Genomic DNA, 27,997 nt, shown 5'->3' with positions numbered 1-27,997 from the left:
GGTAATTCGAATGAGCGAAACGAGTCCTGCGTCTTTGAGAAATCAACGGGGATATGTTGGGGGGGGGGGGGGGGGGGGGGGGACAGGGCTTGGATGTTCCATGCACAAGCAATCGGCTGCACCGTGCGACCGGATAGCGATCGCACAGAGCATTATGCGTGGGGGTGGAGCCACGCGGTGATGTGCAGTGCCCCCCCCCACCCCCCTCGTTGGGTACTTTGATGGTCCTTGGGTCTCCAAACAAACGGTGAAAAGGTGGAATCGGTCGTGGAAACAAAGTTGGGGGAAGCAATTGGAAGGCGTTCAGATTTCTCATTCAGACGCTGTCTTTCCGACAGACCTGTTCTTCACCTGAGGACGGCTGCTTGCGTTGTGGCCGAAACGTCGTGAGAATTGTATTTTATTATGTTTATTTTTATTATTTTATTATTTCCCTTCTACGTAACTTTACCGAAAGAACTAAGAGGATGAATCCCTGCAGTCACGAAAGCTTTAAATGGAAATTTAAGGCGTTCAGAGTTGAAAATGTAAAGTTCGCGTTCGGAGCGACCCTAAACGTTTTGATCGCTGAAAGGGGGGCAGCAGATACGCTGGGCCTGGGACGCACGATACGCTGGTCTGAAGATCACCCAGCGCAAGAGGGCACACGCAGAACATTCTTGCGATGCACCGCGTCAAATCGGTCCGGCGCCGGTGTTTCTCTTGCAGTTGATGCCCCCTTGCATTTCGGTTGGGGCGCCACGGTGGCCAGGAGATGTTAACTACCTCGCCCGGTGTGCAGGAGGTCGTGGATTCGATCCCGACCCCGACGCCTGCTATATAGTTGGAGTTTGCACGTCTCTCCGTGGTTGCGTGGGTTTTTTTTTACCTCTGGTTGGCTGCTTAGGCATTTCCACGCGATAAGCCAATTCGTTGAGCTATCTTTTGTGGCCAGCTCGCTTCTCAAAAAGAGCCATTTAGCTCAGTGGGCCTTTCCTAGTCAAATAGAGTTTATAGTTTTGATTTAAAGCTTTCGTGACTGCAGGGATTCATATTCTTGGTTCTTTCGGTAAAGTCACGTAGAAGGGAAATAATAAAATAATATAAATATAAAACAATAAAAAAATTCCAACGACGTTTCAACTGCAACACAAGCAATCATCAGGTGTGATGATTGCTTGTGTTGCAGTCGAAACGTGAGAATTTTTTATTTTATATTATATGATTTTATTATTTCCCTTCTACGTGACTTTACCGAAAGAACCAAGAATTTCGTTTATAGTTTATTATTATTACGACTACTACAGTATTATTCTCGTGATTTTACTCGTTTAGCCAGGAAAGCCTCGCCGAAATCGGGATGAACTCAATTGGCCAGATAGAAGTTCAACATACACAGAAGAGCATCTTTCGCTTTTAAGCTTTCGTGACTGCAGGGATTCATCTTCTTGGTTCTTTTCATGTAAAGTCACGTAGCAGCCGTCCCCAGGTGACCTGAGGACGGCTGCTTGCGTTGTAACCGAAACGTCGTGAGAATTATTTTATTATGTTTTATTTTTATTATTTTATTATTTCCCTTCTACGTGACTTTACCGAAAGAACCAAGAAGAAGAAGGGCATCTCTTACGCGTATCAACATCTTCCCCCCGCCAGCATAACACTGGGCACGACCCCTCCTCTACGAAGCATTGAGACTCACTTGCCACCGAGGCTTTCCCCAAGCAAGCATCATCGTCATAGCCATAATAAAAACAACACGGGGGGGGGGGGGGGACCGTTATTGAAGGTGGTCCGTGATCTAATTGATTAAAACGAAACAGCAGGATGGAAGGGCACTTTCAGGAAATCCACCTTCGCAGTGAAAAGCAACGCTACGTTCAGTGTAATTGCATATCTCGGTCGACCCGAAACAGCTCCTTCACCTTGTGCCAGCAGCGATCCTTCCACACTTCACGTGGCCTCAAGGTACACCTCGGCTGGCACAAGCGCAGTGGTGACATCACCGCCGCTGGGTGGCACCTCCGATTGGCACGGTTGGCTACGTACGGTGCGAGTTCAACACGCACACATACGAATGGCGGCTCTTGCTGAATATCTGCGTGCACGCGTCGTGTAGCGGTTAGCGCTACGCTGCGCTATGAACCTGGCGACCCGGGTTCGATTCCCACTCACGGCCAGCACCAGTGACGATTATCTGAACCGGTCCTGGGCCTCCCCTAGGTTGACACGGCCTCAAATGAGTACCTGGTGCGGTGTGTAAACATTGCCACTGGGGAGACAAAGGCGTCTGGGCGTGGTGTTGGCCACCCACCCCCTCGTGTGTTGTGCCGGCCTTCATAGGCGCTAATAGCAGCACTTGCCCCAACAGCTTGTTAAGGCTGTACGGGGTGGGGGGGAGTCTTTGTCCTTTTGCGTGCGTGTCTGCGTGCGTGTCTGCGTGCGTGGTCTTGCACCTCGCCCTACTATCGCATGAGGGGCGCCGAGGCGTTTGTGATGGACCAGCTCGGGCTGGACAGCGTGGGGCTGTTGACGATAGAATCCGAGGACAGCAGTTCCATCGTGATGCTCATCGGGGACGGTGGCATTGGAATCTGGGAGGGCGGCAGCAAAGTCGATGTTAACGATGACAATTGACCCTTTCACGTGAATGTTGATATCTCCTTGGCATCTCTCGAGAGTTCGGATCGCTCTCAACCGCGTTCCCAACCCCACAAGACCAAGGTGTGGTGGATATTTTTTTACGCTTACTCCCCAGCGCTCCGTGTGCAGCAAGAGGCCGCAACAAGCCCAAGCCACGCCAGGACGGCACTTTAGCAGCTTCGCCGCAAGACCGGCCCCCCATGTGGTCTTCCACTCCGCAAACGGAACAATCGGGGAACCTGCGAGTAACGCATCGAGGCGCAAAAACCATCGGGGCGCACTTCGCCAACGACTGCCCCTGATACGGGCGTGGCGCCTGCACGCAGCTCGGTGGGCACGATCACCGAAGGAGTGGACGACGATCGCTGCCGTGATTCCGGGCCGAGTGATTTGCGTCGTGAAACTTTACGGGACGTGGAGCTCTCGACGCCGCTGGCGCGCAGCGGCCTCGAGCGTTCGCTCGGAATGACGTGGCGGGACCGCCTTGACGTCCGCCGGTGAGTGAAGCAGAAGGCGCGTTAGGTTTTAAAAAATTTGAATATTTTTAAAATAATTTTTAGTATTACTTTGATATAAACCAAAAAAATATCATTCTTATTAGAATTTTTTTTGGCTTTTTACGGCGAGCTGGTCACCACGGCGTTAACCGGTGGGGGAGGGAGGGGGGCGGCCTGTCGGATTCGGAACCGCTAGCCTCCGCGACGTGCGGCACATTCACCACACGCCCCGGCAGCAGCGTCGCCTACGAACCTTGTCCTCCTCCTTGCCGCCCTCGTCGTTGTACCGGACGAGAGATCCGCGCGGGACGCCGTCGTGAAAAACCCGCAGCGGCCTCTTGGGGCGAGGTAGCAGGAAGGCGACGAGGCCTAGGGGAGGGAGCGATGGGGGCGGATGGGTCAGGGCCGCGGGCAGAGAGGAAGGTTCAAGTCAAAGCCAGAGGTGGAGGTCAGAGACACCGAGCCGGCACTGCCGAGATCCTGGGATTCCGATCCAGGTTTTTAGCCACCGCCAGTGATTAAACCGGGGTCTTACTGATGGTTGCATTTTAAGGTCGCACTCGTCACACACAAAATGCTGGTCACAAATGAACCGCAATGCCTTGCTCATCTCGTCAAGGAGCATAAACCATCATCACGCAAACTCCGGTCGTCCTCGCAGCAGAGGCTTTGGCTAACCGTCGAACGAAGACGGTCACCGCATCGCGCGGCGCTTTCAGATGCACTTCTTGCGGCCGTCTGGAACACTCTTCCGATATTCGGAAGCCACTACAGCTATGAACTTTTAAATCACCATCTCGATTGAAAACCCATTTCTTTAGAACTGCTTTTTGTGTTCAGTTTGTTGGCCTTCCCCCGCACCTCCGATTGGCTACGTACGGTGCGAAAGAAGTTCCACTTACGCAACATACACAACAAACTCCACACGTAGCAAGGCGCCCAGGAACCCTGTTGCTGTGAGGCCAAGGTGAGCGTCGCCAACCGCTGCACCAGCACAGCCGTCCTGACCCCACCACCCTGACCCCACCACCCTGACCCCGCCACCCTGACCCCGCCACCCTGACCCCTCCACCCTGACCCCTCCACCCTGACCCCTCCACCCTGACCCCACCACCCTGACCCCTCCACCCTGACCCCACCACCTTGACCCCACCACCCTGACCCCACCACCCTGACCCCGCCACCCTGACCCCTCCACCCTGACCCCTCCACCCTGACCCCTCCACCCTGACCCCTCCACCCTGACCCCTCCACCCTGACCCCTCCACCCTGACCCCTCCACCCTGACCCCTCCACCCTGACCCCACCACCCTGACCCCTCCACCCTGACCCCTCCACCCTGACCCCACCACCCTGACCCCTCCACCCTGACCCCACCACCTTGACCCCACCACCCTGACCCCTCCACCCTGACCCCTCCACCCTGACCCCTCCACCCTGACCCCTCCACCCTGACCCCTCCACCCTGACCCCACCACCTTGACCCCTCCACCCTGACCCCACCACCCTGACCCCTCCACCCTGACCCCACCACCTTGACCCCACCACCCTGACCCCACCACCCTGACCCCGCCACCCTGACCCCTCCACCCTGACCCCTCCACCCTGACCCCTCCACCCTGACCCCTCACCCTGACCCCTCCACCCTGACCCCTCCACCCTGACCCCTCCACCCTGACCCCTCCACCCTGACCCCTCCACCCTGACCCCACCACCCTGACCCCTCCACCCTGACCCCTCCACCCTGACCCCACCACCCTGACCCCTCCACCCTGACCCCACCACCTTGACCCCACCACCCTGACCCCTCCACCCTGACCCCTCCACCCTGACCCCTCCACCCTGACCCCTCCACCCTGACCCCTCCACCCTGACCCCACCACCTTGACCCCACCACCCTGATGTGACCGCACCTACGAGCGCCACGACGAGCAGGGAGATGATGATGGCTGCGGTGGCGCCGGCCCCCAGCCCCGGCCGCCGGACCTTAGCGGGGAAGCACGTCTCCTCCTCCTCCTCGTCGCCGTGGTATCCGGGGGGCGCCCCCCCCCAACAGCGGCACACGCGCACGGCCACGCTCCTCGCCTCCCCGTGGCCGCCCCGGTCCGCGAGCATCACGGAGAGGCGGTGAACTCCGAGCGGAGGACCCCCGCCGCCGTAGGTGTTCACGCGGGCCTGCAGTCGCGCGCTCGTTTCTGAGAGGTGGGGGGGGGTTTCGGTCATTTGGGGGGCCACAGTGGTGGTAGCGGTCGCGAGGGTAGAAGTGGCAGCCGCCCCCGCCCCCCCCCCCCGCCTCCCCCCCACTCGCTCACCATTGAGGATCACGACCTCCCAGAGCGCGGCGGTGCCGGCGGGCTCGTCGACCAGAGAGAAGGCGAAGGGGGGCCCGTGGGCGGGCGAGTCGGCGTCGGAGGCCGTGAGGGGGAGGCCCTCGGAGGGGCGGCCCAGGCAGAGGCGCGGCAGGGAGGGCCCCGCGCGCCGCAGGGCCCCCGTGAGCACCGGGGCGTGGTCGTTCACGTCCAGGATGTGCAGCTCGATGGTGCCCGTGGCCGTGCGGGGAGGGGGTCCTGGTGGGGGTGGGGGGGGTAGGGGTCAAGTGGCGGTGGTGGGGGTGGAGTGGGGGGTGCGGGATGTGTCGGACAATGCCCGACTGCCTTTGTCTGCCCAATGCTGATGTTTACACACCGCACCGTCACCACCACTCCCTCTCACCACCATCGTCACCACCGTCACCACCTCCACTGTCACCACCGCTCCCTCTCACCACCTCCACCACCATCACCACCTCCACCGTAACCACCGCTCCCTTTCACCACCACCTCTACCATCTCCACCACCACCTCCATTTTCCACCACCACCTTCACCACCACCTCCACTCCCCGCCACCACCGTCACCACCACCACCGTCACCACCGCCACCACCGCGGCGTCCGCGGAGTGGAACCCACCGTCCTGCAGGGCGAGCACGGTGAAGGTGTAGAGGCCGTTGTGGACGAACGGCGACTCCCGGTCGATGGCGCCGACCGTGGAGATGACGGCTGTGCGGGGGTCCACCTGGATCCAGGCCGCGGGATCGTCCCCCAGAGCGTAGCTACACCACGGCGGTAGACGCGGAGAAAGGGACGGGACAGAGGCAGGGGAGAGACAGAGACACGGAGGTCTCAGAGGCACCCACGTAGTCTCACAGTGAGCAGTAGCGGGGATGGGTCTTACTTTCCGGGCGCTTCCAATAAAAATAATATAATCCCACGGCAGTCTAGCGAAGGAAAGTCGGTTGGAGACGCTTGATACTCGTTTGACGTTCCCAACCAACGAAAGCAGGAAACCCCACGCCATTCCGACTGGAATATGGTGGCAAGCGCTTTTAAAATGTGTGGTGCCACTGGTCTTTGCTGTGAATCCCATTTTTTAAAATCCTATAGCACACTATAATGCGTTTAAGCCCATAAAAACCCTATAACACGTTATAACACTTTTAATCCCATAAAAAAATATCCTCTACGTTTGCAATGACAGTAGAGCCGAAATGAGCTGTGAGTGGATTACTGGCCACGGGAGGTAATGACAGGGGAGTCAGCCTGCAGTGCGAATGCACTAGTGGCCACGGGAGGTAATGATAGGGAAGTCAGCTGTGAGTGCGAAGGGACTAGTGGCCACGGGAGGTAATGACAGGGGAGTCAGCTGTGAGTGCGAAGAGACTGGTAGCCACAGGAGGTAATGACAGGGGAGTCAGCTGTGAGTGCGAACGGACTAGTGGCCACGGGAGGTAACACATAACGCTTTTCGTCCCATTGAATAATCTTATAACACCCTGTAATTATTTTAATCCCACACGCAAAGAATGCTATAAGGTCAACAACGACAGAAGCACTTGGCCACACGCCATTCCAACTGGATCAGAGGAGACATCCCATGAGCTACAGAAGTTCTTCAGCTTCTTCTTTCAGAGACGTCCAGTTCATAAAGTTATGGAACACCTCCTCCTCCCCCCAGCTCCTCCCCACCTCCTCTCCCCCCCCACCTCCTCACCCCCCACCTCCTCACCCCCCACCTCCTCCCCCCCACATCCTCTCTCTCACCTCATCCTCTCCCCCTCCTCCTCCCCCCACCTCCTCCCCCCCATCTCCTCTCCTCCTCTCCCCACCTTCACCTCCTTCCCCTCCTGCTCCCCCTCCTCCACCTCCTATTCCTCCCTCTCCTCCTCCCTCACCTCCTCCTCCCCCTCCTCTTCCCCCCTCCTTATCCTCCACCTCCTCCACCTCCTACCCCTCCTGCCCCTCCTGCTCCTCCCTTTCCTGCTCCCCCCCTCTCCCCCCCCCCCTCACCTCCCCCACCCCCCTCCTTCCTCACCGGATCTCTCCGCCGTGATGCTGCGAGTCGGGGTCCCGCGCTCGGAACTCCCCCAGGGCGCTGCCAGGGGCCGCCTCCTCCGGCGCGCTCAGCACCAGGAGGGGCGGCTCGAACGCGGCCCCCTCGGGCACGTCACGCACGCTCACCAGCACCGTGGCCGTGGAGGCCGCGGGGGGCTGCCCGGCCGACGTCACCAGCAGGGCCCGGTTAGCCACGGCGACGAGCAGCTCCAGCGAGCTCTGTCGCTCGTAGTCCAGCGGCTAACGGGGGAACGGGGGGTTGGGGGGGGGTTAGTGGGGGGCCCGTCCATAAATGACGTCATGCGATTTCTGACGATTTTTGACATCCCCCCCTCCTCCTTGTCACACGCCGTCACAAAAAGTCTGCCCCCCCCTTCAAATATGACGTCACAAAGCTCTGCCCCCCCCCCCCTCAAATATAAAACACGCTTCAAATCGCTTTAAACTATTGTCATTGTAGTGCGTATTTAATGTGGCGCTGCACTCTGATGTTGTAGGAGAAAACATTTATTAAAAAGTCTATTTAATTAAGTAGAACGTGTTGTCTATATTTTTTTAAAGTTGCGCATTTTGATGTGACGTCACATTTCTCAAACCCCGCCCCCCCATCACACATCGTCACAAATGTCTGACCCCCTCCCGCCCCCCAGGTGCGTGACGTCATTTATGGACGACCCCTTAACCAATCAGAGCGCGGAGCCATCGCTCCAGGCCTTCTCGATGACTCCGTCCCAGCGACCTCGCGCGACGATCGCCCACCTTGACAACGGAGACCACGGCGGCGTTGCTGTTGTGGTCCGTGCGGACGCGGAAGCTCGCCCCGTCGTTTCCGCCCACGATGGAGTAGACGGCGCGCCAGCCGTCGGTGCCCACCTCGTCACGGTCCGAGACGAAGAGGAAGACGAGCGGGTCCACCAGCTCGTTCTCGGCGACGCTCGCCGACACCTGCGCGGCCGGCGGTCGCGCGCGTGAGAGAGACGGCGGTGGCGTGGAAGCGGACACCACGGAGCTACCTCCGAGAAACCATTCGAGTGACCTTCAAGAAGCCCTTCGAGCGACCTTCAAGAAGCCCTTCAAGCGACCTCCGTGAGAGAGACGGCGGTGGCGGTGGCACGTGGAAGCGGACACCACGGAGCTACCTCTGAGAAACCATTCGAGTGACCTCCAAGAAGCCCTTCGGGCGACCTTTAAGAAGCCCTTCAAGCGACTTCCGTGAGAGAGACGGCGGTGGCGGTGACACATGGAAGCGTACACCACGGAGCTACCTCCGAGAAGCCCTTCGAGTGACCTCTGAGAAGCCCTTCAAGCGATATCAGCTCCGCGCGCCATGGCTCTATATGCCTGGGCTCTTGAGTTGCCCACCTGGTTAAACAAAACCAACTTGACTGCCCTCTGCCATTGCGCCAACGGCTCGGTTCTGGCTCTGGCTCAGCCTCGAACGCGCAGGCTCGGCTCAGGCTTGAGCCGCTCAGAGACTTCCAAAGACGCTCGGGTGAGCAAATGAGCGAGCGGCTCGGCTGTGGCTCGGCTCAGGCTGGGCCTAAGGTTCATGCTCGGTTCAGGCTTGAGCCACTCACCAGATTAAAAAAATCAAACACACGAGTGAGTCGAGCGGCTCGGCCGTGGCTCAGCTTAGGTTTGGGGCCTCGTGGATATCCCGAGCGCGGCCGGAGGAACCCCGCGCTCGGAGCCGGCCCTGACGTGAGCGCATCGCCTTGAGCCAGAGCCCAACCTGGGCCCAAGGGCGGGCGCGCTGGGTTTGCCGGTCCTCACCGTGGTGGTGATGAACGTCGGCACGTTGTCGTTCACGTCCGCGACTCGCACCGCCAAGGTCCCCGTGCCGCTCAGGCCGCTGGGGGCCCCGTTGCAGTCCGTGGCCACCACCGTCAGCCGGAACTCGCTCACGGCCTGCGCGGCACCACGCGCGCGCAAACACAACGGTGGCCAGCCGCCACCACCACCACCACCACCCCCGTACAGCCTCGATGGGATTTTGGGGCGGCATGGCCACACGCCAGAGGGCTTGGGTGGCCAGCGCCACGCTCTCGGCCGCCTTTGTCTCCCCAGTGGGGAAGCGGCGGTTCTCAACCCATGGGGTAGGTCCCCCCAAAAACACTTTAAGGGTGGGGGTGCGGGGTTAGTGGGGATGCTATGGCATGGCGATGATGATGATGATATTTGGTGATGGGAAGTCGTGGTTGTTGTTGGATGTCAGGGTTGTTGCTGCTGTGGTTCTAGGTATTGTGGTTGTTGTTGTTGTCCCCACCCCTTTCTACCCCCACCCACCCCCATGTATCCCGACCCCCACCCACACCCTTCTACCCCGACCCTGACCCCCACCCACCCACCCCCTTCCACCCTGACCCCCACCCCTTTCTAACCCACCCCCATGTACCCCGACCCCACCCACCCCTTTCTACCCAGACCCTGACCCCCACCCACCCCCTTCTACCCAGACCCTGACCCCCACCCACCCCCATGTACCCCGACCCCCACCCACCCCCTTCTACCTCCACGTTCTGCAAACGACTCAGGGCCCAGCGCAAGTCAAGCTCCGATCCGGCTCACTGGAGACGGGGCCTCTCTAGAGGCTCTGAACGAATCGGAAATCGCCGTTGGTGTCTGCGATGGTGGGCGGGGGGGGGGTTCGGGGTGGGGGGTGGTGGTGGTGGTTGCCGGCACCTCTCGGTCGAGCCGCACGTTGGCTGTGACCTCCCCGGTGAGCCGGTCCACGGAGAATGCGTCGGGTGGCTGGGGCGGCTCCTGTGCTTCGAGGCGGTAGACGAGGGCCGTGTGCTCCGTGCCGGGGTCGTCTCGGTCCGAGGCCGAGAGCCTCGCCACCAGGGAGCCTACGCGAACCAACGCGTGCCAACACGGGCCACGCGGCCACATGAGCAAACAAAAATGAGGATATTTTGCTATGGGGGCATCCGTAAATGGCGTCACGCGATTTTGGGCGGTTTTTGACCCCCCCCCCTCCCTCGTCACACGGCGTCACAGAAAGTCAACCCGCCCTCAAATATGACGTCACAAAGCTCTGCCCCCCCCCCCAACCATATTTCCATTTAAAAAATTAAACATGCTTCAAATCGCTTTAAACTATTGTCATCGTAGTGCGTATTTAATGTGGCGCTGCACTCTGATGTTGTATGAGAAAACATTTATTAAAAAGTCTATTTAATTAAGTAAAACTCTATTTATTTAAATTTGCGCATTATTACGTGACGTCACATTTCTCAACCCCCCCCCCCCCCCTCGTCACACATTGTCACAAATGTCTGAACCCCCCCCCCCTCGGTGCGTGACGTCATTTATAAACGGCCCCTATTGACATTTTGTAAAAAAAAAAATGGCGCGTTTCATCCGCGGATCCCCGATGTGACGTCCGCACGTTCAGCTTATTCGGCACCGGTTACGTAGCCGACAGCGCTAATCGGAGGCGCGTGGGAAGGACACCAGACGACTAAACACGACTACAAGAAGCCAGTCCTAAAGAAATGAGCTTCCAATTTAGATTTGTACCTACGTTGAACTTCTTTCGCACCGGTACGTCGCCGTCCGCGCTAATCGGAGGTGCTACGACGATGATGGCGATAACAGCAGCGGCGGTTAGGGAGCCCCTATTAATGGGTTAGGGAGCCCCTATTAACGGGTTAGGGAGCCCCTATTAACGGGTTAGGGAGCCCCTATTAACGGGTTAGGGAGCCCCTATTAACCGGTTAGGGAGCCCCTATTTACCGGTTAGGGAGCCCCTATTAACGGGTTAGGGAGCCCCTATTAACCGGTTAGGGAGCCCCTATTAACCGGTTAGGGAGCCCCTATTAACGGGTTAGGGAGCCCCTATTTACCGGTTAGGGAGCCCCTATTAACGGGTTAGGGAGCCCCTATTAACAGGTTAGGGAGCCCCTATTAACGGGTTAGGGAGCCCCTATTAACGGGTTAGGGAGCCCCTATTAACCGGTTAGGGAGCCCCTATTAACAGGTTAGGGAGCCCCTTTTAACGGGTTAGGGAGCCCCTATTAACAGGTTAGGGAGCCCCTATTAACCGGTTAGGGAGCCCCTATTAACAGGTTAGGGAGCCCCTATTAACGGGTTAGGGAGCCCCTATTAACGGGTTAGGGAGCCCCTATTAACGGGTTAGAGAAAACCCTATTAACGGGTTAGAGAGCCCCTATTAACAGGTTAGGGAGCCCCTATTAACGGGTTAGGGAAAACCCTATTAACGGGTTAGGGAGCCCCTATTAATGGGTTAGGGAGCCCCTATTAACCGGTTAGGGAGCCCCTATTAACGGGTTAGGGAGCCCCTATTAACCGGTTAGGGAGCCCCTATTAACCGGTTAGGGAGCCCCTATTAACGGGTTAGGGAGCCCCTATTAACGGGTTAGGGAGCCCCTATTAACGGGTTAGGGAGCCCCTATTAACGGGTTAGGGAGCCCCTATTAACGGGTTAGGGAGCCCCTATTAACGGGTTAGGGAGCCCCTATTAACGGGTTAGGGAGCCCCTATTAACGGGTTAGGGAGCCCCTATTAACCGGTTAGGGAGCCCCTATTAACGGGTTAGGGAGCCCCTATTAACAGGTTAGGGAGCCCCTATTAACGGGTTAGGGAGCCCCTATTAACGGGTTAGGGAGCCCCTATTAACGGGTTAGAGAAAACCCTATTAACGGGTTAGAGAGCCCCTATTAACAGGTTAGGGAGCCCCTATTAACGGGTTAGGGAAAACCCTATTAACGGGTTAGGGAGCCCCTATTAACCGGTTAGGGAGCCCCTATTAACGGGTTAGGGAGCCCCTATTAACGGGTTAGGGAGCCCCTATTAACCGGTTATGGAGCCCCTATTAACGGGTTAGGGAGCCCCTATTAACCGGTTAGAGAGCCCCTATTAACCGGTTAGGGAGCCCCTATTAACGGGTTAGGGAGCCCCTATTAATGGGTTAGGGAGCCCCTATTAACGGGTTAGAGAAAACCCTATTAACGGGTTAGAGAGCCCCTATTAACAGGTTAGGGAGCCCCTATTAACGGGTTAGGGAAAACCCTATTAACGGGTTAGGGAGCCCCTATTAACCGGTTAGGGAACCCCTATTAACGGGTTAGGGAGCCCCTATTAACGGGTTAGGGAGCCCCTATTAACCGGTTATGGAGCCCCTATTAACGGGTTAGGGAGCCCCTATTAACCGGTTAGAGAGCCCCTATTAACAGGTTAGGGAGCCCCTATTAACGGGTTAGGGAGCCCCTATTAACCGGTTAGAGAGCCCCTATTAACGGGTTAGGGAGCCCCTATTAACCGGTTAGGGAGCCCCTATTAACGGGTTATAGAGCCCCTATTAACCGGTTAGGGAGCCCCTATTAACCGGTTATGGAGCCCCTATTAACTGGTTATGGAGCCCCTATTAACGGGTTAGGGAGCCCCTATTAACCGGTTAGGGAGCCCCTATTAACCGGTTATGGAGCCCCTATTAACCGGTTAGGGAGCCCCTATTAACGGGTTAGGGAGCCCCTATTAACCAGTTAGGGAGCCCCTATTAACGGATTAGGGAGCCCCTATTAACCAGTTAGGGAGCCCCTATTAATGGGTTAGGGATCCCCTATTAATAGGTTATGGAGCCCCTATTTACGGGTTAGGGAGCCCCTATTAACCGGTTAGGGAGCCCCTATTAACGGGTTAGGGAGCCCCTATTAACGGGTTATGGAGCCCCTATTAACGGGTTAGAGAGCCCCTATTAACGGGTTATGGAGCGCCTATTAACGGGTTAGGGAGCCCCTATTAACCGGATTAGGGAGCCCCTATTAACCGGTTATGGAGCCCCTATTAACCGGTTATGGAGCCCCTATTAACCAGTTAGAGAGCTCCTATTATTAACCTGCACTGACCAGGGGCACTGCCCTCCGTGACCGATGCCCGCATGGTCCCGGGGCCGAAGTCGGGGGCGTTGTCGTTGTCGTCGTGAACCCTCACGACCATCTCCGCCGCGTTCTCCACCTCGACCCCGTTGATGAGCGCGTGCACGAACATCTGACCCGTGGGGGGGAAGGGGCGGGGTGAGGGGGGTGAGGAGGAAGTGGGGGGGAGGGGGGCAGTGTCAGATTCGTAGCGTAACGCGCTAACCACTGCGCTACCGCTCCCCACACATTGACACACACACGTGGATATTCTAACTAAACTTTTTATTTGTAGATTAAAGCTTTCGTGACTGCAGGGATTCATCTTTTTGGTTCTTTCGGTAAAGTCACGTAGAAGGGAAATAATAAAATAATAAAAATAAAACATAATAAAATAATACAATTCTCACGACGTTTCGGCCACAACGCAAGCAGCCGTCCCCAGGTGAAGAACAGGGCTGTTTTATTTTTATTATTTTATTATTTACCTTCTACGTGACTTTACCGAAAGAACCAAGAAGATAAACTTTTTATTTTACCAGGTAAGGCCCCATTAAACTGCAAAGCTCTTTTTTCCGTAGCGACCTCGACAGTCGACATCACAAGTGATAGCTCGACGAAAGTGTCTCATCACGTGGACATTTAAAGCAGCCGAATGTTGATTATTAAGTGCAGAGTGGAAAACCGGAGGACCCGGAGAAAACTCCACGCGACCACGGGGAAGCGAGAGAGACACGAAAACTCCAAATATACAGCAGCAGGCGTCAGGGTCGGGATCGAGCCCACGACTTCCTGTATATCAGGCGAGGTAGTTAACATCTCCTAGCCACGGTGATGATGAGAGAGAGAGACACGCAAACTCCAAATATACAGCAGCAGGCGTCAGGGTCAGGATTGTACAAAACGACCTCCTGCACACCAGGCGAGGTAGTTGACATACACACACAATCACACACCTTGTATATGGCGATCTCCTCTCTGTCCAGAGCCTGACACACTTGAATGACGCCCTTGTCATTGATGGAGAAACGTCCCATGGGAGGTTCGTCTGCCCCTGGGCCTGTCAACTTGTAGCTCACCGTCCGACCTTTAACCCGGTCTGACTCAAACTTTATCGGTTGGGTTCGGCACGAACAGACAAACACACGCGCACACACGTACACAGGTCAACACATACACATTGGAATGTGCATGCACACAGGTAAACGCACGCATAACAGGCAGACAAAGATCCCCCGTTTAGCTCCGACAGACTTTTTGGGCAAGTGCTGTTTGGGAGTAGCACCACCTACGAAGGCCGGCACTGCACACGAGGGTGTGTTTACTACACACCGCACCAGGTACTCATTTGCGGCTGAGTCTACCTAGGGGAGGTCCAAGACCGGTTTCAGATGATCGTCACTGGCGTTGGCCCGTGAGCGGGAATGGAACTCGGGTCGCCAGGTTCGTAGCGCTAACCGCTGCACCACCGCTCCCCACAACACCGCCAACAACAACCACAATCGCCATTCGCCACTAAGTAGCGGCGACGTCACCACGGCGCCTGTGCCAGGCTAGGTGCACATTAAGGCCACGTGAAGTGTCGAACGCCCGCTACCAGGAGGTCACGGGACAGACCAGCAGGTGCCATGGGTTGACTGACTGAGATGACTTGCAGATGTATCAGCTGTGCCCCCTAGTGTGCCAACTTGCTGTGTTTTAACCGCCCCGTGCTCCGCTCGTTGTTGTGAGCGTCGCTCCTCCGACCTGCGTTGTTGCTGGAGGGCGACTGCCTCCAACTTGCTCAGCAGCGTCCTTCACGAGCCTCCTCCACAGAGGCCGATCTTGACACCGCTGGTACCAGTCATCAGCAAGTCCACTCAGCTCCACGTCCTCCTGTACCACATCACTCCATCTCTTCTCTAGCCCGTGCCGCGCCCGTTTGGCCCCCTCTATCCGGCCGAACAAAAGCTGTTTAGGCATGCGGTGGCTGGGCATGCGGGCTACATGACCCAGCCAACGCAGCCTTGCCTGCCGGAGGAGCTCACCCATGGGGCTTTGTCAGAACCTTCAAGGATTTGTGAGCTCCTCACACAATCCAGCCTGGTTAAACCCAGGATAGATTGCAGGCAGGCCAGCCTCAATGTTTCTAACCGGCGTAGATGTTCATTACGGGGGGGGGGGGGGAGTGACACACCACCGCCACCTACAAAGATCACCCATATAACCTTAACAGACTGTAGGGGCAAGTGCTGTTAGCGAGCACCTATAAAGGCCGGAACGGTTACACGAGGGGGTGGGTGGCCAGCACCACGCCCGACCGCCTTTATCTCCCTAGTGGCAATGTTTACACACCGCACCAGGTACTCATTTGAGGCTGAGTCGACCCACCTACACCCACACGCACACTGACTGCCAGTCACCTCACACGCACACACACGCACACACACCCACACACGCACACACACACAACGACACCTACCGTTGTGACGTACGCGGGGAAGGGACCAGGTTCGTTTTCAACAACGAACGGAGACGGCGCCTTCCAGCCTCTGCGATGCCTCTCACCTGACGCCACCAGCTGCACTCACACAGACAAAGGTCCCCCCGCACGTAGTCGCCTCTAAAGATGCGCCACCGCTCCAAAAATACAAAGGTTCACCGGGTAGCCTTCAATGGCTGTTGGGGCAAGTGCTGTTGGCGAGTAGCACCTATGAAGGCTGGCACGGCGCACGAGGGAATGGGTGACCATCACCACGCCCGGCCGCCTTTGTCTCCCCCGTGCTGATGTTTACACGCCGCATCGGATACGCAGCTAAGGCTCAGTCAACCAGGATATTCGTCACCTAATGTTGGCCGCGAGCGGGAATCGAACCGAGGTCGTGCCGAGTTTGTCGCGCAGCGCGCCAACCGCTGCGCCACCGCTCCCCGCACAGGCACGCAGTGATGACCCTAAGCTCAGAGTCCTCTTGTCACTCTGTTAGCGCTGCTGCTTGCAGTCATTGCGCCCACAGAACTCGAGACGTGACGCCGTTGCCTCAAGACGTGCACACGCGCACGCACGCGCACACGTGGGTTTAGAGAAATTCAAGTTTAGTTCCGAGTTGGCTTTTGTCGAACCAGCTGAGAACTCTTAGAGTTCCCGATGAGTCCGAGGGCCGGTTGAGAGCCCCTAAGTCTTTTGCATCACCACCGTGACCGAAAGGGCCTCTCAACCCTAATCCCAATGATTAATATGTCACGCGCGGATGCACGGCCACAATTGGGTATGGCAGCTTGGTTGTGCTCAGTCCACCTCGTGGCGATGATACCACCACCACCACCACCACCTGGCCATACCACCACTTCACGCTCACGCCGTACATCACCAACAGCAGCAACAACAACAACAGCCGCGATTCGCTTTGTGCGAGGCCAGGTGAAGTATGCGTGTACTTGAACTTCTTTCGCACTAGCCGTGCTAACAGGAGGCCACGGGACAGACCCAGGTGCCGTGAGTTGACTGACTGAGATGACTGGCAGATGCATCACACACACACACACCCAACACACACCCAACACACACACACACCATAAAACACCACACACACACCCAACACACACACACCATAAAACACCACACACACACCCAACACACACACACACCCAACACACACACCATAAAAACCACACACACACACACACACACACACACACACCATAAAAACCACACACACACCCAACACACACAACACACACAACACACACACCCAACACACACCACCACCACGTCACTGCATTTAACGCGAGCGTAGCTCATTAAATCCTTGTGACTGCAGGGGGTGGGCGACTACCAGCCCACGCCCCCCAATAAACCCGGTATGAGACCCCCCCACGATTACACAACGAGGGGGTGGGCAAGCCTCAGCCCGCCTGGACACACGGGGGGGGGGGGGGGGGCGAGTCCCTGAGACCCAAATCGCCGAGCACGTGGGCGCCCAATGACAGGGGGCTGTTCGCCACCGATTTCGTGAGGGTCGCGGTTCGCATCCACCGTGGGGGCGGGGCCGCCCCGGTTAATACCACCGCTCAGACCGTTGCGGGTTTGGCCATTGTTTTGGCCGGGTGGAGTCGCGGTGAACAGTTTAAAGGAATCCATAATAGAGGTGTTTTTTTGGGGTTAGATCGCGTAAATATATAAACGTGTCGTTAAACCCGCCACCACCCGACACAGCCAACTAGTGAGGGTTGTCACGTAAACAGAACGTGTCCAATTCGTCACTAGTCCAGCACTATCTTCTTGGTTCTTTCGGTAAAGTCACGTCGAAGGGAAATAATAAAAGAATAAATATAAAACATAATAAAATACAATTCTCATGACGTTTCGGCCACAACGCAAGCAGCCGTCCTCAGGCGAAGAACAGGGCTGTCGGAAAGACTTCAGACGCTGTCTTTACAACAGCCCTGTTCTTCACATGAGGACGGCTACTTGCGTTGTGGCCGAAACGTCGTGAGAATTGTATTTTATTATGTTTTATATTTATTCTTTTATTATTTCCCTTCTACGTGACTGCGGTCACGAAAGCTTTAAATCGAAATTATTCCAGCACTACACCGGTTGTGTGTTGGAGAGCCAAGCCACAACATTTACAATCCGAGTACGACGTTTCGCCTGTAATTACAACCAGCTTCATCAGGCGGCAGCCAGATTTGTGTAGAAGTCCACCTGTTACGTTCGTTAAATAGAGGCGTCGTAGATGTGATGACAACATTTGGCTAATGAATCAACGCACATTATGCGAGCCCATTGATCTTGAGAAAAGGGGTTTCCACTTTCATCTGGCAACAAAACAGGTGTTCGGTTGTTTAAACACCAAACTGAAACCTTTTACAAGGAATCATGTCTGCATTAACCACAATGCTTGTGGTTAAAATGAAAACAAAAAAAACGTACTCTGATAATAAATGCATTGTCTTTGAAACTGATTGGTCATAACCAGAGACAGCTTTCTTTTGAGCCTCGTCTCAAACGGTGTTAAAGACCTTTGGACGCCAAAAGGTGATCTTGTTTAAAGAAAATCTGTCCGCGCGTCGTCGTTGTCGCAGTAGTAGCAGTAGTAGCAGGGGAGGATGAGGCTTTCGCGACCGATTTCATCCGTTATAAAGCGCAATGACGAATGTGTCGTTGGACCTGTCACCACCCGACACAGCCGGCTAGTAATGTCTGTCACGCAAACGAAAACGTGTCGATCGGTGACTGCTTCGACGCAGGTACTGCTGCTGCTACTGTGAAAATTCCGTCACAGTTCCTATGATCACTGCTGTTTCATTGCTTTCGTGGCTTTATTTTGGTGATTTCGAAAAGTGTATTGGTTTAGCCATGTTTGTTTGTTGTAGCACATAGTTAGACTGATGGCCTTAATCTAAGTTGTCTTGTGGTTGTTTTTGGTTGTTTGACTTGCATCCCACTGGGATTTTTGCACAAAGCGTTGGTGTACGGTGTTTTTTTCTGCAATATTTTACTGTCTTTTCTTGTATTTTCTGTTTGCACTCAGTCACATATTCACTTTAAGATGTTTTTTTGTTCATGTTTTTGTTTGTTGTTTGTTGCGGTTGCACCCGATTCAAGAGCCGAATGGCTCACAGGGCTATACCTAATAAATGAACTTGAACTAATTGCGAACCCGAGCTAAAATTATCGCGACTACATCTGCCGGTGTTCTGACCGCACAGTGAATCGCCAAGACCTTTTCCCGAGAGGAGGACGAGGTGGGGGTGGGTGGACGAGGTAGGATGGGTGGTGGTGGTGGCGGCGGTCTCTACAATAACGGACGCACATTCCCTTGCGCTCGACAGCAGCGCCGCGGGCAAAAACGCTCGGTCACAAGACGGCGGCTCGCTCCACACCCCACCGTTTGTTCAGCCCCAAGGCCTCCCGTCATAATCTCCTGTCCACCAACCTCCCCCCATTTGGCACACCCCTCCCCCCACTCCCCGACATTTCTCCCACCTGGTAACCCACCACCCCTTCCCTCCAACCCCCCAAGGTCATTCTTCACGAGTGACCAACAAAACTGTTGCGGTGGCTAAGAGATGTTAACTACCTCGCCTGGTATGCAGGAGGTCGTGGGTTCGGTCCCGACCCTGACACCTGCCGCTGTGTATTTGGAGTTTGCGTGTCTCTCTCTCATCATCATCATCACGGTGGCTAGGAGATGTTAACTACCTCGCCTGGTATGCAGGAGGTCGTGGGTTCGGTCCCGACCCTGACACCTGCCGCTGTGTATTTGGAGTTTGCGTGTCTCTCTCTCATCATCATCATCATCACGGTGGCTAGGAGATGTTAACTACCTCGCCTGGTATACAGGAGGTCGTGGGTTCGGTCCCGACCCTGACACCTGCCGCTGTATATTTGGCGTTTGCGTGTCTCTCTCTCTCATCATCACGGTGGCTAGGAGATGTTAACTACCTCGCCTGGTGTACAGGATGTCGTGGGTTCGGTCCCGACCCTGAAGACGCCTGCTACTGTATATTTGGAGTTTGCGTGTCTCTCTCTCTCATCATCATCATCACGGTGGCTAGGAGATGTTAACTACCTCGCCTGGAATACAGGAGGACGTGGGTTCGGTCCCGACCCTGACGCCTGCTACTGTATATTTGGAGTTTGCGTGTCTCTCTTTCTCATCATCATCATCACGATGGCTAGGAGATGTTAACTACCTCGCCTGGAATACAGGAGGTCGTGGGTTTTATCCCGACTCTGACTGACGCCTGCTGCTGTATATTTAGAGTTTCTCTCTCTCTCTTATCCCCTCCCTTCCCCCGTGGTCTTGTGGATTTTTTTCTAGAGTTCCTCCAAATTTTCCCTCCAACGTGCGTTTAGACCAGTCTAGAGCAGTGGTTCTTATATAATCCGGTGGCTCTTATATAAACCAGTGGTTCTTCTTAACCTGGGGTGAACGCATCTCCCTGGGGGTGTCAGATGCCCTTTGTGGGGGTTGTGCGAGACGGGGCCCGATGATTTATGTTGTTTTTAGAAGGTAAATCATCAACATGACAAATTAAGCACGGGCACCTTCATCAAACCCTGTGTGTTTATTAGCAGTGTAAAAGTAGATCTATAATTAGAATTGAGAACCATAGGGGTGCACGGCTGCTGTAAAGGTTAAAAACACCACTGGTATAGCGTAGTAGTGTAGCGTAGTAGTGTATAGCGTAGTTTAATGTATAGTGTAATAGTGTATAGCTTAGTGCATAGTGTAGTGTATAGTGTAGTGTCTAGTAGTGTAGTGTTGTAGTGTAGTGTATAGTGTAGTGTATAGCGTAGTAGTGTACAGTGTAGTAGTGTATAGTGTAGTGGTGTATAACGTAGTGTAATTTATATTGTAATAGTGTATAGCATAGTGCATAGTGCAGTGTATAGTAGTGTAGTAGTGTATAGCGTAGTAGTGTATAGTGTAGTAGTGTATAACGTAGTGTAATGTATCGTGTAATAGTGTATAGCATAGTGCATAGTGTAGTGTATAGTGTAGTGTCTAGTAGTGTAGTGTTGTAGTGTAGTGTATAGCGTAGTAGTGTATAGCGTAGTAGTGTATAGTGTAGTAGTGTATAGTGTAATAGTGTATAGCATAGTGCATAGTGTAGTGTCTAGTAGTGTAGTAGTGTAGTTTAAAATGTAGTGTATAGTGTAGTGGTTACACTCACTCATCTTACACTGACTCACTCACACATAATACACTGACTCACTCACACATCATACACTGACTCACTCACACATCATATACTCACTCACACAACCACTGACCCATTCACTCATCATATACTAATTCACTCATCATACACTCACTCATCATACGTTGACTCACTCACACATCATACACTCACTCACTCACACTACCACTGACTCACTCACACATCATACACTGACTCACTGATCATACGCTCACTCACACATCAAACACTCACTCACACTACCACTGACTCACTCACACATCATACACTGACTCACTCATCATACGCTCACTCACACATCATACACTCACTCACTCACACTACCACTGACTCACTCACACATGATACACTGGGAGTGTCATGCTGCCAGCTATGACTGCAAGTTTGGTCTAACATTTCAATTTAAAGCTTTCGTGACTGCAGGGATTCATCTTCTTGGTTCTTTCGGTAAAGTCACGTAGAAGGGAAATAATAAAATAATAAAAATAAAACATAATAAAAGAAATCTCATGACGTTTCGGCCACAACGCAAGGACAGCTGTTTGCGTTGTGGCCGAAACGTCGTGAGAATTATTTTATTATGTTTAGTTTTTATTATTTTATTATTTCCCTTCTACGTCACTTTACCGAAAGAACCAAGAAGTTTGGTCGTACGTGTTATGTATATCGTTTATTGTTAAATTTGAATCACAGTTTCTATGATTTCTGTTGTTACATTGTTTTTATAGCTTTATTTTGGTGATTTCGATAACATATGGTTAATCTAAATTGTCTTATGGTTGTTATTGTTTGACTTGCATCACACTGGGATTTTTGCACACAGCGTTGAAATACGGTGGGTTTTTTTGGAAGATTTGCTGGGTTATTCCAGGATGTTTCTGTTGCGCGTCGTCGCTTTAAGATGTTCTTTGTTCATATTTTGTTTGTTGCGGTTGCACCCGACTTAAGAGCCGCATGGCTCACAGGGCTATACCCAATAAATGAAACTTGAAACTTAGTAGTGTAGTGTATAGTGTAGTGTCGTGGTGTAGTGTATAGTGTAATGTATAGTGTAGCCGCAGTGGTTCTTAACCTGGGGTTGCACGATGCGAGACATAGGCAGATTTTTTTTAGCAGGTAAATAATCGGAAACACAAATTTTGAACGGGCACGTTAAGTACAACTACTTTGTTTCATCAAACTCTATTTCAGTTTTCAGTTTCATTTATTTGGTATCGCCCTGTGAGCCATTCGGCTCTTGAATCGGGTGCAACCGCAACAAACAAAAACATGAACAAAAAACATCTGAAAGTGACTACACGCAAACAAAAAAGTCCAGGAAAAAACAGCAAAATCTTCCAGAATAAAGCACCGTATATTAATGCTGTGTGCAAAAATCCCAGTGGGGTGCAAGTCAAACAATAACATCCATAAAACAATTTAGATTAAAGTTATCAGTCTTACTCTGTACTACAACAAACAAATATGGCTAAACCAAAACGTTTTCGAAATCACCAAAATAAAGCTATAAAATCAATGTAACAGTGATCATAGAAACTGTGATTTAATTTTACAATAAACGATATACGTAAACATGTACTACCAAACTTTGCAGCCATAGCTGGCTGCATGAGTCACTCCATAACAGCAGGAGTATCAGTAGGAGTATCAATTTTTTTCAAAGCACCTTTAAGATCAGCACACTATAATCAAAACTCAAGATCATACTTTGCAGCGGTCATTCGGAACGAAACATTTGATTTCAGGCCACTGAATAGCAGTGGCAGCTCGGGGTGTACAACTCCTCTAGAGCATTAAATTTCGATTTAAAGCTTTCGTGACTGCAGGGATTCATCTTCTTGGTTCTTTCGGTAAAGTCGCGTAGAAGGGAAGTAATAAAATAATAAAAATAAAACATAATAAAATAATTCTCACGACGTTTCGGCCACAACACAGCGTCTCCCCGACAAACCTGGTCTTCACCTGAGGACGGCTGCTTGCGTTGTGGCCGAAACGTTGTGAGAATTATTTTATTATGTTTTATTTTTATTATTTTATTACTTCCCTTCTACGTGACTTTACCGAAAGAACCAAGAAGATCCTCTAGAGCAGTTTTTATTAACATTCTTACATTTTTTTTACGTTTGAGAACCAACGTGGGTGCAATACTGCAGTTAAAGTTAAGAACCATTGGTCTAAATTATTTTGGCTGCTAAACATTTACACACGATGATAAGCCATTTCGCTGTGCTTTCATTTGTGGCCATGTCGCTTCTGAAATAAACCGAATGGCTTAGTGAGCTTTACCTTTTAAAATAAAAGTAATTTGTTAATAGTTAGTTAGTTAGTAACGAGGATGATGATTCTGGGGGGTTTATAGCACGGGTTGGTGCGTACGGCGCGAAAGAAGTTCAACATATGCACGTTACACTTTTCATTTATTTTTTACCAGCCTGGCCACAAATGATAAGCTGAACGAAGAAGTGGCTTATCATGTGGATATTTATAGCAGCCAAAGACATACGCCGTGCATCACCACCTGTTCAGTCTCCGATGTATAGCGGTGTTATACAAATTGAAGTTATACGCATTCATTATTGTTTGTCTGGAATTTTCATCTTTTTTGTTTGCATGTGTAATGGGTTCCGGAGACACTTGTAGAGGTAACTTCTTTATTACAATCCAACACTCCAACAGTCCTGATACTCTGTTACAGCCTAGGTACACAGCCTAGGTACACAGCCTAGATACACTACTCTGGCTACGCTCTGGAACTCGCCCTCACAAGGACGTCGAGCCGGGAGTTCCAGAGTCCCACCACTGGTCCTCACAGCCTCCCAGGGTCCTGAGATGGCTGGTCTTGGGTCTTGGGTCTTGAGCTACGACTGGCCCTGATCGGCCAAGGAGCTGCCCTTTTATGCCTCGTCCCCAACGAGGGGTGGGGTTGTGTGCACCCCCAGATATCCCACAGAGCACACACAGCCCCCCGCGTTGGTGGCGCCAAGGGGCTTAAGCGTCTGGGTTGCCTGGAGTCCCAGAGCCCCCAGCAGCCCCTCCCCTCTTATGTCACTACACATGTATTATTAACGTTAAACAGACTCAGGTCAAATGTTAAACGGACGGTTTTGACGACGACATGAGAAGAGATTGGTGCGAGAAAGACAGAGAGGAAAGTGGAAACAACAAAATGACGAAATGTCCAGTGGACACCTAACGTGGATCGTGATGATGATGATATTCTTGGTTATTTCGGTAAAGTCACGTAGAAGGGAAACAATATGATTGTTTGTGTTGCAGTCGAAACGTCGTGAGAATTTTATCGTTTCAAATTTTTTATTATTTTATTGTTTCCCTTCTACGTGACTTTACCGAAAGAACCAATAATATGAATCCCTGCAGTCACGATAGCTTTAAATCAAAAGATGATGATGATGATGTTTTTTTTCTCTATATCATGCATTCTCAGGAGCACAGTTACGCAAGAAACCCTGGGTTCGATAATTCACTATGTCACACAATTTTTGTTCCTGGGTACTAAGTGTTATTTTTTTAAATGGCTTATCACTCAAAAGTACAGAAATAAGCTATTATTCCCCACAAAGCTTTTGTGACCAGGACTTAATGAGAAGGAATGACACAAATTCGCCCGTTTTCTCATTGAATATAGGTACATTTCGAAATTTCTACTGTCCTAGTCACAAAAGCAAAGTTTGTGTGTAATAATAGCTATTTTCTGTACTTTTGAGGCATACACAATTACTAAATAACACTTACTACCCAGAAAGAAAAAAAAACTAATTGTTGAACAGTATTGACGAGGGCTCCTCCCATCACTTAAACAAAGCACTCAATGTGCCCAGAATTGGTGAAAGCCACGTCCCCCTCTCTCCACCCAGCACCCCCCTCCCTCCTCCCCGAGGGGGCTGGGTCGGTGTGGCTAAATGAACGTCCTCACCTGCCAAGTGGAAAGAAATGTCATTTCGGCGACACATTTTTTTCTTACTGCCCTAACCAAATTTAATTAAAGTCACGGTCTTCATTGCGGCTGTCAAATCAATTACTAGCCATGGGGTCAACTTTGGGGGGGACCAAATCTTCCAGGGGGTCTAGGGGTCCCCCCCCCAGAAAAAAAATCTAAATTTGAAAACGAATTTCCTGCCTAAAATATTAAAAAATTCACTAACACGTAGGATTGACTTTTTATTAATTTGTTACAATAATGTCTAAGAGTGTATTGTATTACATTGCCCTGTTTTTTTATTTTTTACCTTTTCTTGTTTCATTGTATGTAATGGCAGAGATTAGGGATTAATAAAGTACAGCCATAACCACAATCATATAAACAGAAATCTATTTTATAGAAATATATTAGGGGGGACATTCTAACCATATTTGAAAATTTGGGGGGATGTGTGTGTCCCTTAATATATATTATAATTACGGCCTTGTATTTTGATAGTGACAAGGGAGATCCCATGATACACGTGGAATCTTTGGCTTAGTTGCATACACACACAGAGCGTATGGAGAGCGCCGGAGTGGCGGTTCAACTCCCTGCACCATTAACCGACGATTTCCCCGAGTTCGATTCCCGAGCACGGCTTAATATGAATAGCGAGTTCAAAGGTCTGAAACAGATTCCGTGCCTCCATCTAGATCAACTCGGCCTTTAAAAAACAAAACAAATGCAGTGCGCCGGTTGCAGCGTTGTTGAACATCGGCACGCGGGAGTTAAAATCTTTTTTTTATTTAAGAAAAAAAAATCTGATTTAAATTTTCAGAAGGATGTTTCGCCAACGCCCAAATGACTTTGCACGCCGTGAGTGTTGCTTTAGCTGCGGGAGGAGCGAACAGAACGACCGTAATGTTCGCTCCTCTAAACTACACTGGTCAACAACAACAACAAAACATTTTTTTCTGGCCTGGACTTTTGCAGCTGTTTTAGACTAATTTCAGGGTGCCGATTCCAAATCTGATCTCAGGTTTGCTCTATCACATCTCATTTTTATGCTATCGGCATACCCCATTTCATTGATTTTACCCTAAATAACTCCGTCACTTATAATTGCAAGTTGTTGCGAGTCAGTGACTGCTTTAGTGTTGAAATATGGTGCTGTATTTTTAGGATAGTGTGTTTATAATATCATTTTATGTAGATATCCACATTTAATGAATATTTTTAGTTCTGCAGTTTTTATTGAAAATGCAATATTTGATATCTCAAAAACCTGATGTGATAGACAAAAACCGATGCCAGATTTGGAATCAGCACCCCAAAATTACATTAAACCCGTTGGAATACCTTATGCCAGAAAAAGTGTGTTGACCGGTGCTATTAATGTGTCCGAACCCTTTGGTTATTTCGGTAAAGTCACGTGGGTAGAAAACAATATTTGATCACGACGTTTCGATCGCAACGCAAGCAGGTGGATGACGATCGCTTGCGTTGCGATCGAAACGTTCGTGATCTATTATTATTGTCTACCCACGTGACTTTACTGAAAGAACCAAAGAGTATGGATTCCTGCAGTCACGAAAGCTTCAAATTAAGATATAAATGTGTCTTTAAACCCGCCACCACTCGCCACCGGCGAAAACGTCACGGTACTAGAATTGTGAATGTTAGTAGTGGGTTTACTCTCCATCACAGCGGTGTGCTGAACGAGTCAATCATCGGCACGGTGTTTTTTTGTTACGTGACAAACCTTGCTGATTCACTGTGTCGGGTGGTGGCTGGTTTAACGGCACAACATTTCTATTTACGCGATCCAACCATTATATGGGAGAGAGTGAACATACAAACTCCACTCCACGCACACAGAACGTTAGACGCCCGAGTCTGGGATCGAACCCAGGTCTTGCACGGCTGTCAACCACTGACACGTGCTACGGCTACGGCTACACACCAACCAACCCCCAGCCTCCTCGCGCGCCATGCCGACCTCAAATCAATAGGTGCTCGCAAACAGCACTTGCCCCGAGCACCCGTTCCGAGGCTATACGGGGCAGCTTTGACTTCGTTGCATTCGGATTGTAAATGTTGTGGCTTAGCTCTCCAACACGCAACCGGTGGCGCTGTACCAGTGACGATTTGGCCGCGTTCTGTTTACGTGACAACCCTCACTAGCTGGCTGTGTCGGGTGGTGGCGAGTTCAACGACGCAATATTGATATATTTACGCGTTTTAACCGCCCCCCTCCCCCAAAAAAATCCCCCCATGTATTATGGTGAGCCTTTGACTTGTTTGAGTCTTACCTGAGTGATGAGAGACATCGTCAGCACTCGAAACACCTGCATCCTTCGTGAAGTTCTCTGCGTCTTCTACCCAGTTGCCTCTCTCCCTCCCAGCCATAAATACCTGCACGCAGGACGCACACACACACACGCACGCCTACCCAGACACACACACACGCCTATACACACACATGCACACACACACACACCTACACACACACACGCACGCCTACCCAGCCACACGCGCACACACGCCTATACACACACGCACACACGCCTACACACACGCACGCACGCCCAGACACACACGCGCACACACGCCTACACACACGCGCACACACGCCTACACACACGCACATGCACACACCTACACACACACACGCACGCCTACCCAGCCACACGCGCACACACGCCTATACACACACGCACACACGCCTATACACACGCACACACGCCTACACACACACACGCACGCACGCCCAGACACACACGCACGCAGCTACTCCTTTTTATGGGGAGCGGTGGCGCAGCGGTTAGCGTTGCGCTGCGCTTGCTCCAACGAACCCGCTTCTCCCCCTCGTGCGCCACAGTGCCGGCCTTCATAGTTGCTGCTACTCGCTCACAGCACTTGCCCCAACAGTCCGTTCGGGCTCTACGGGGGATCTTTGTCTTTGTGTTGTGGGGAGCGGTGGCGCAGCGCTTCAGCGCACTGCGCTACGAACCCGGCCA

At 52.3% G+C, this 27,997-nt stretch overlaps 1 protein-coding gene across 1 annotated transcript; it reads right to left on the bottom strand.

Annotated features, from left to right (window-relative positions):
• Positions 1 to 91: 91 nt before the first annotated feature.
• On the bottom strand, positions 92 to 27,417 carry LOC133357903 (cadherin-2-like). Its single transcript, XM_061576077.1, has 13 exons — positions 27,290 to 27,417; positions 15,828 to 15,926; positions 14,323 to 14,475; positions 13,358 to 13,499; positions 10,170 to 10,336; positions 9,261 to 9,395; positions 8,247 to 8,432; positions 7,468 to 7,727; positions 6,066 to 6,208; positions 5,429 to 5,683; positions 5,030 to 5,311; positions 3,370 to 3,485; positions 92 to 2,570 (listed from the first exon to the last, which is right to left on the bottom strand). Exons 1-13 carry the CDS (start codon positions 27,329 to 27,331, stop codon positions 2,442 to 2,444), a joined length of 2,109 nt encoding a protein of 702 aa, XP_061432061.1. The 5' UTR covers positions 27,332 to 27,417; the 3' UTR covers positions 92 to 2,441.
• Between the last annotated feature and the right edge of the window lie 580 nt (positions 27,418 to 27,997).

Source organism: Lethenteron reissneri, chromosome 60, assembly GCF_015708825.2.
Source record: "Lethenteron reissneri isolate LAM-NWPU_2019-01 chromosome 60, ASM1570882v1, whole genome shotgun sequence".
Taxonomy (NCBI): Eukaryota; Metazoa; Chordata; class Hyperoartia; order Petromyzontiformes; family Petromyzontidae; genus Lethenteron; species Lethenteron reissneri.
This window is presented reverse-complemented; position numbering and strand designations above follow the sequence as displayed.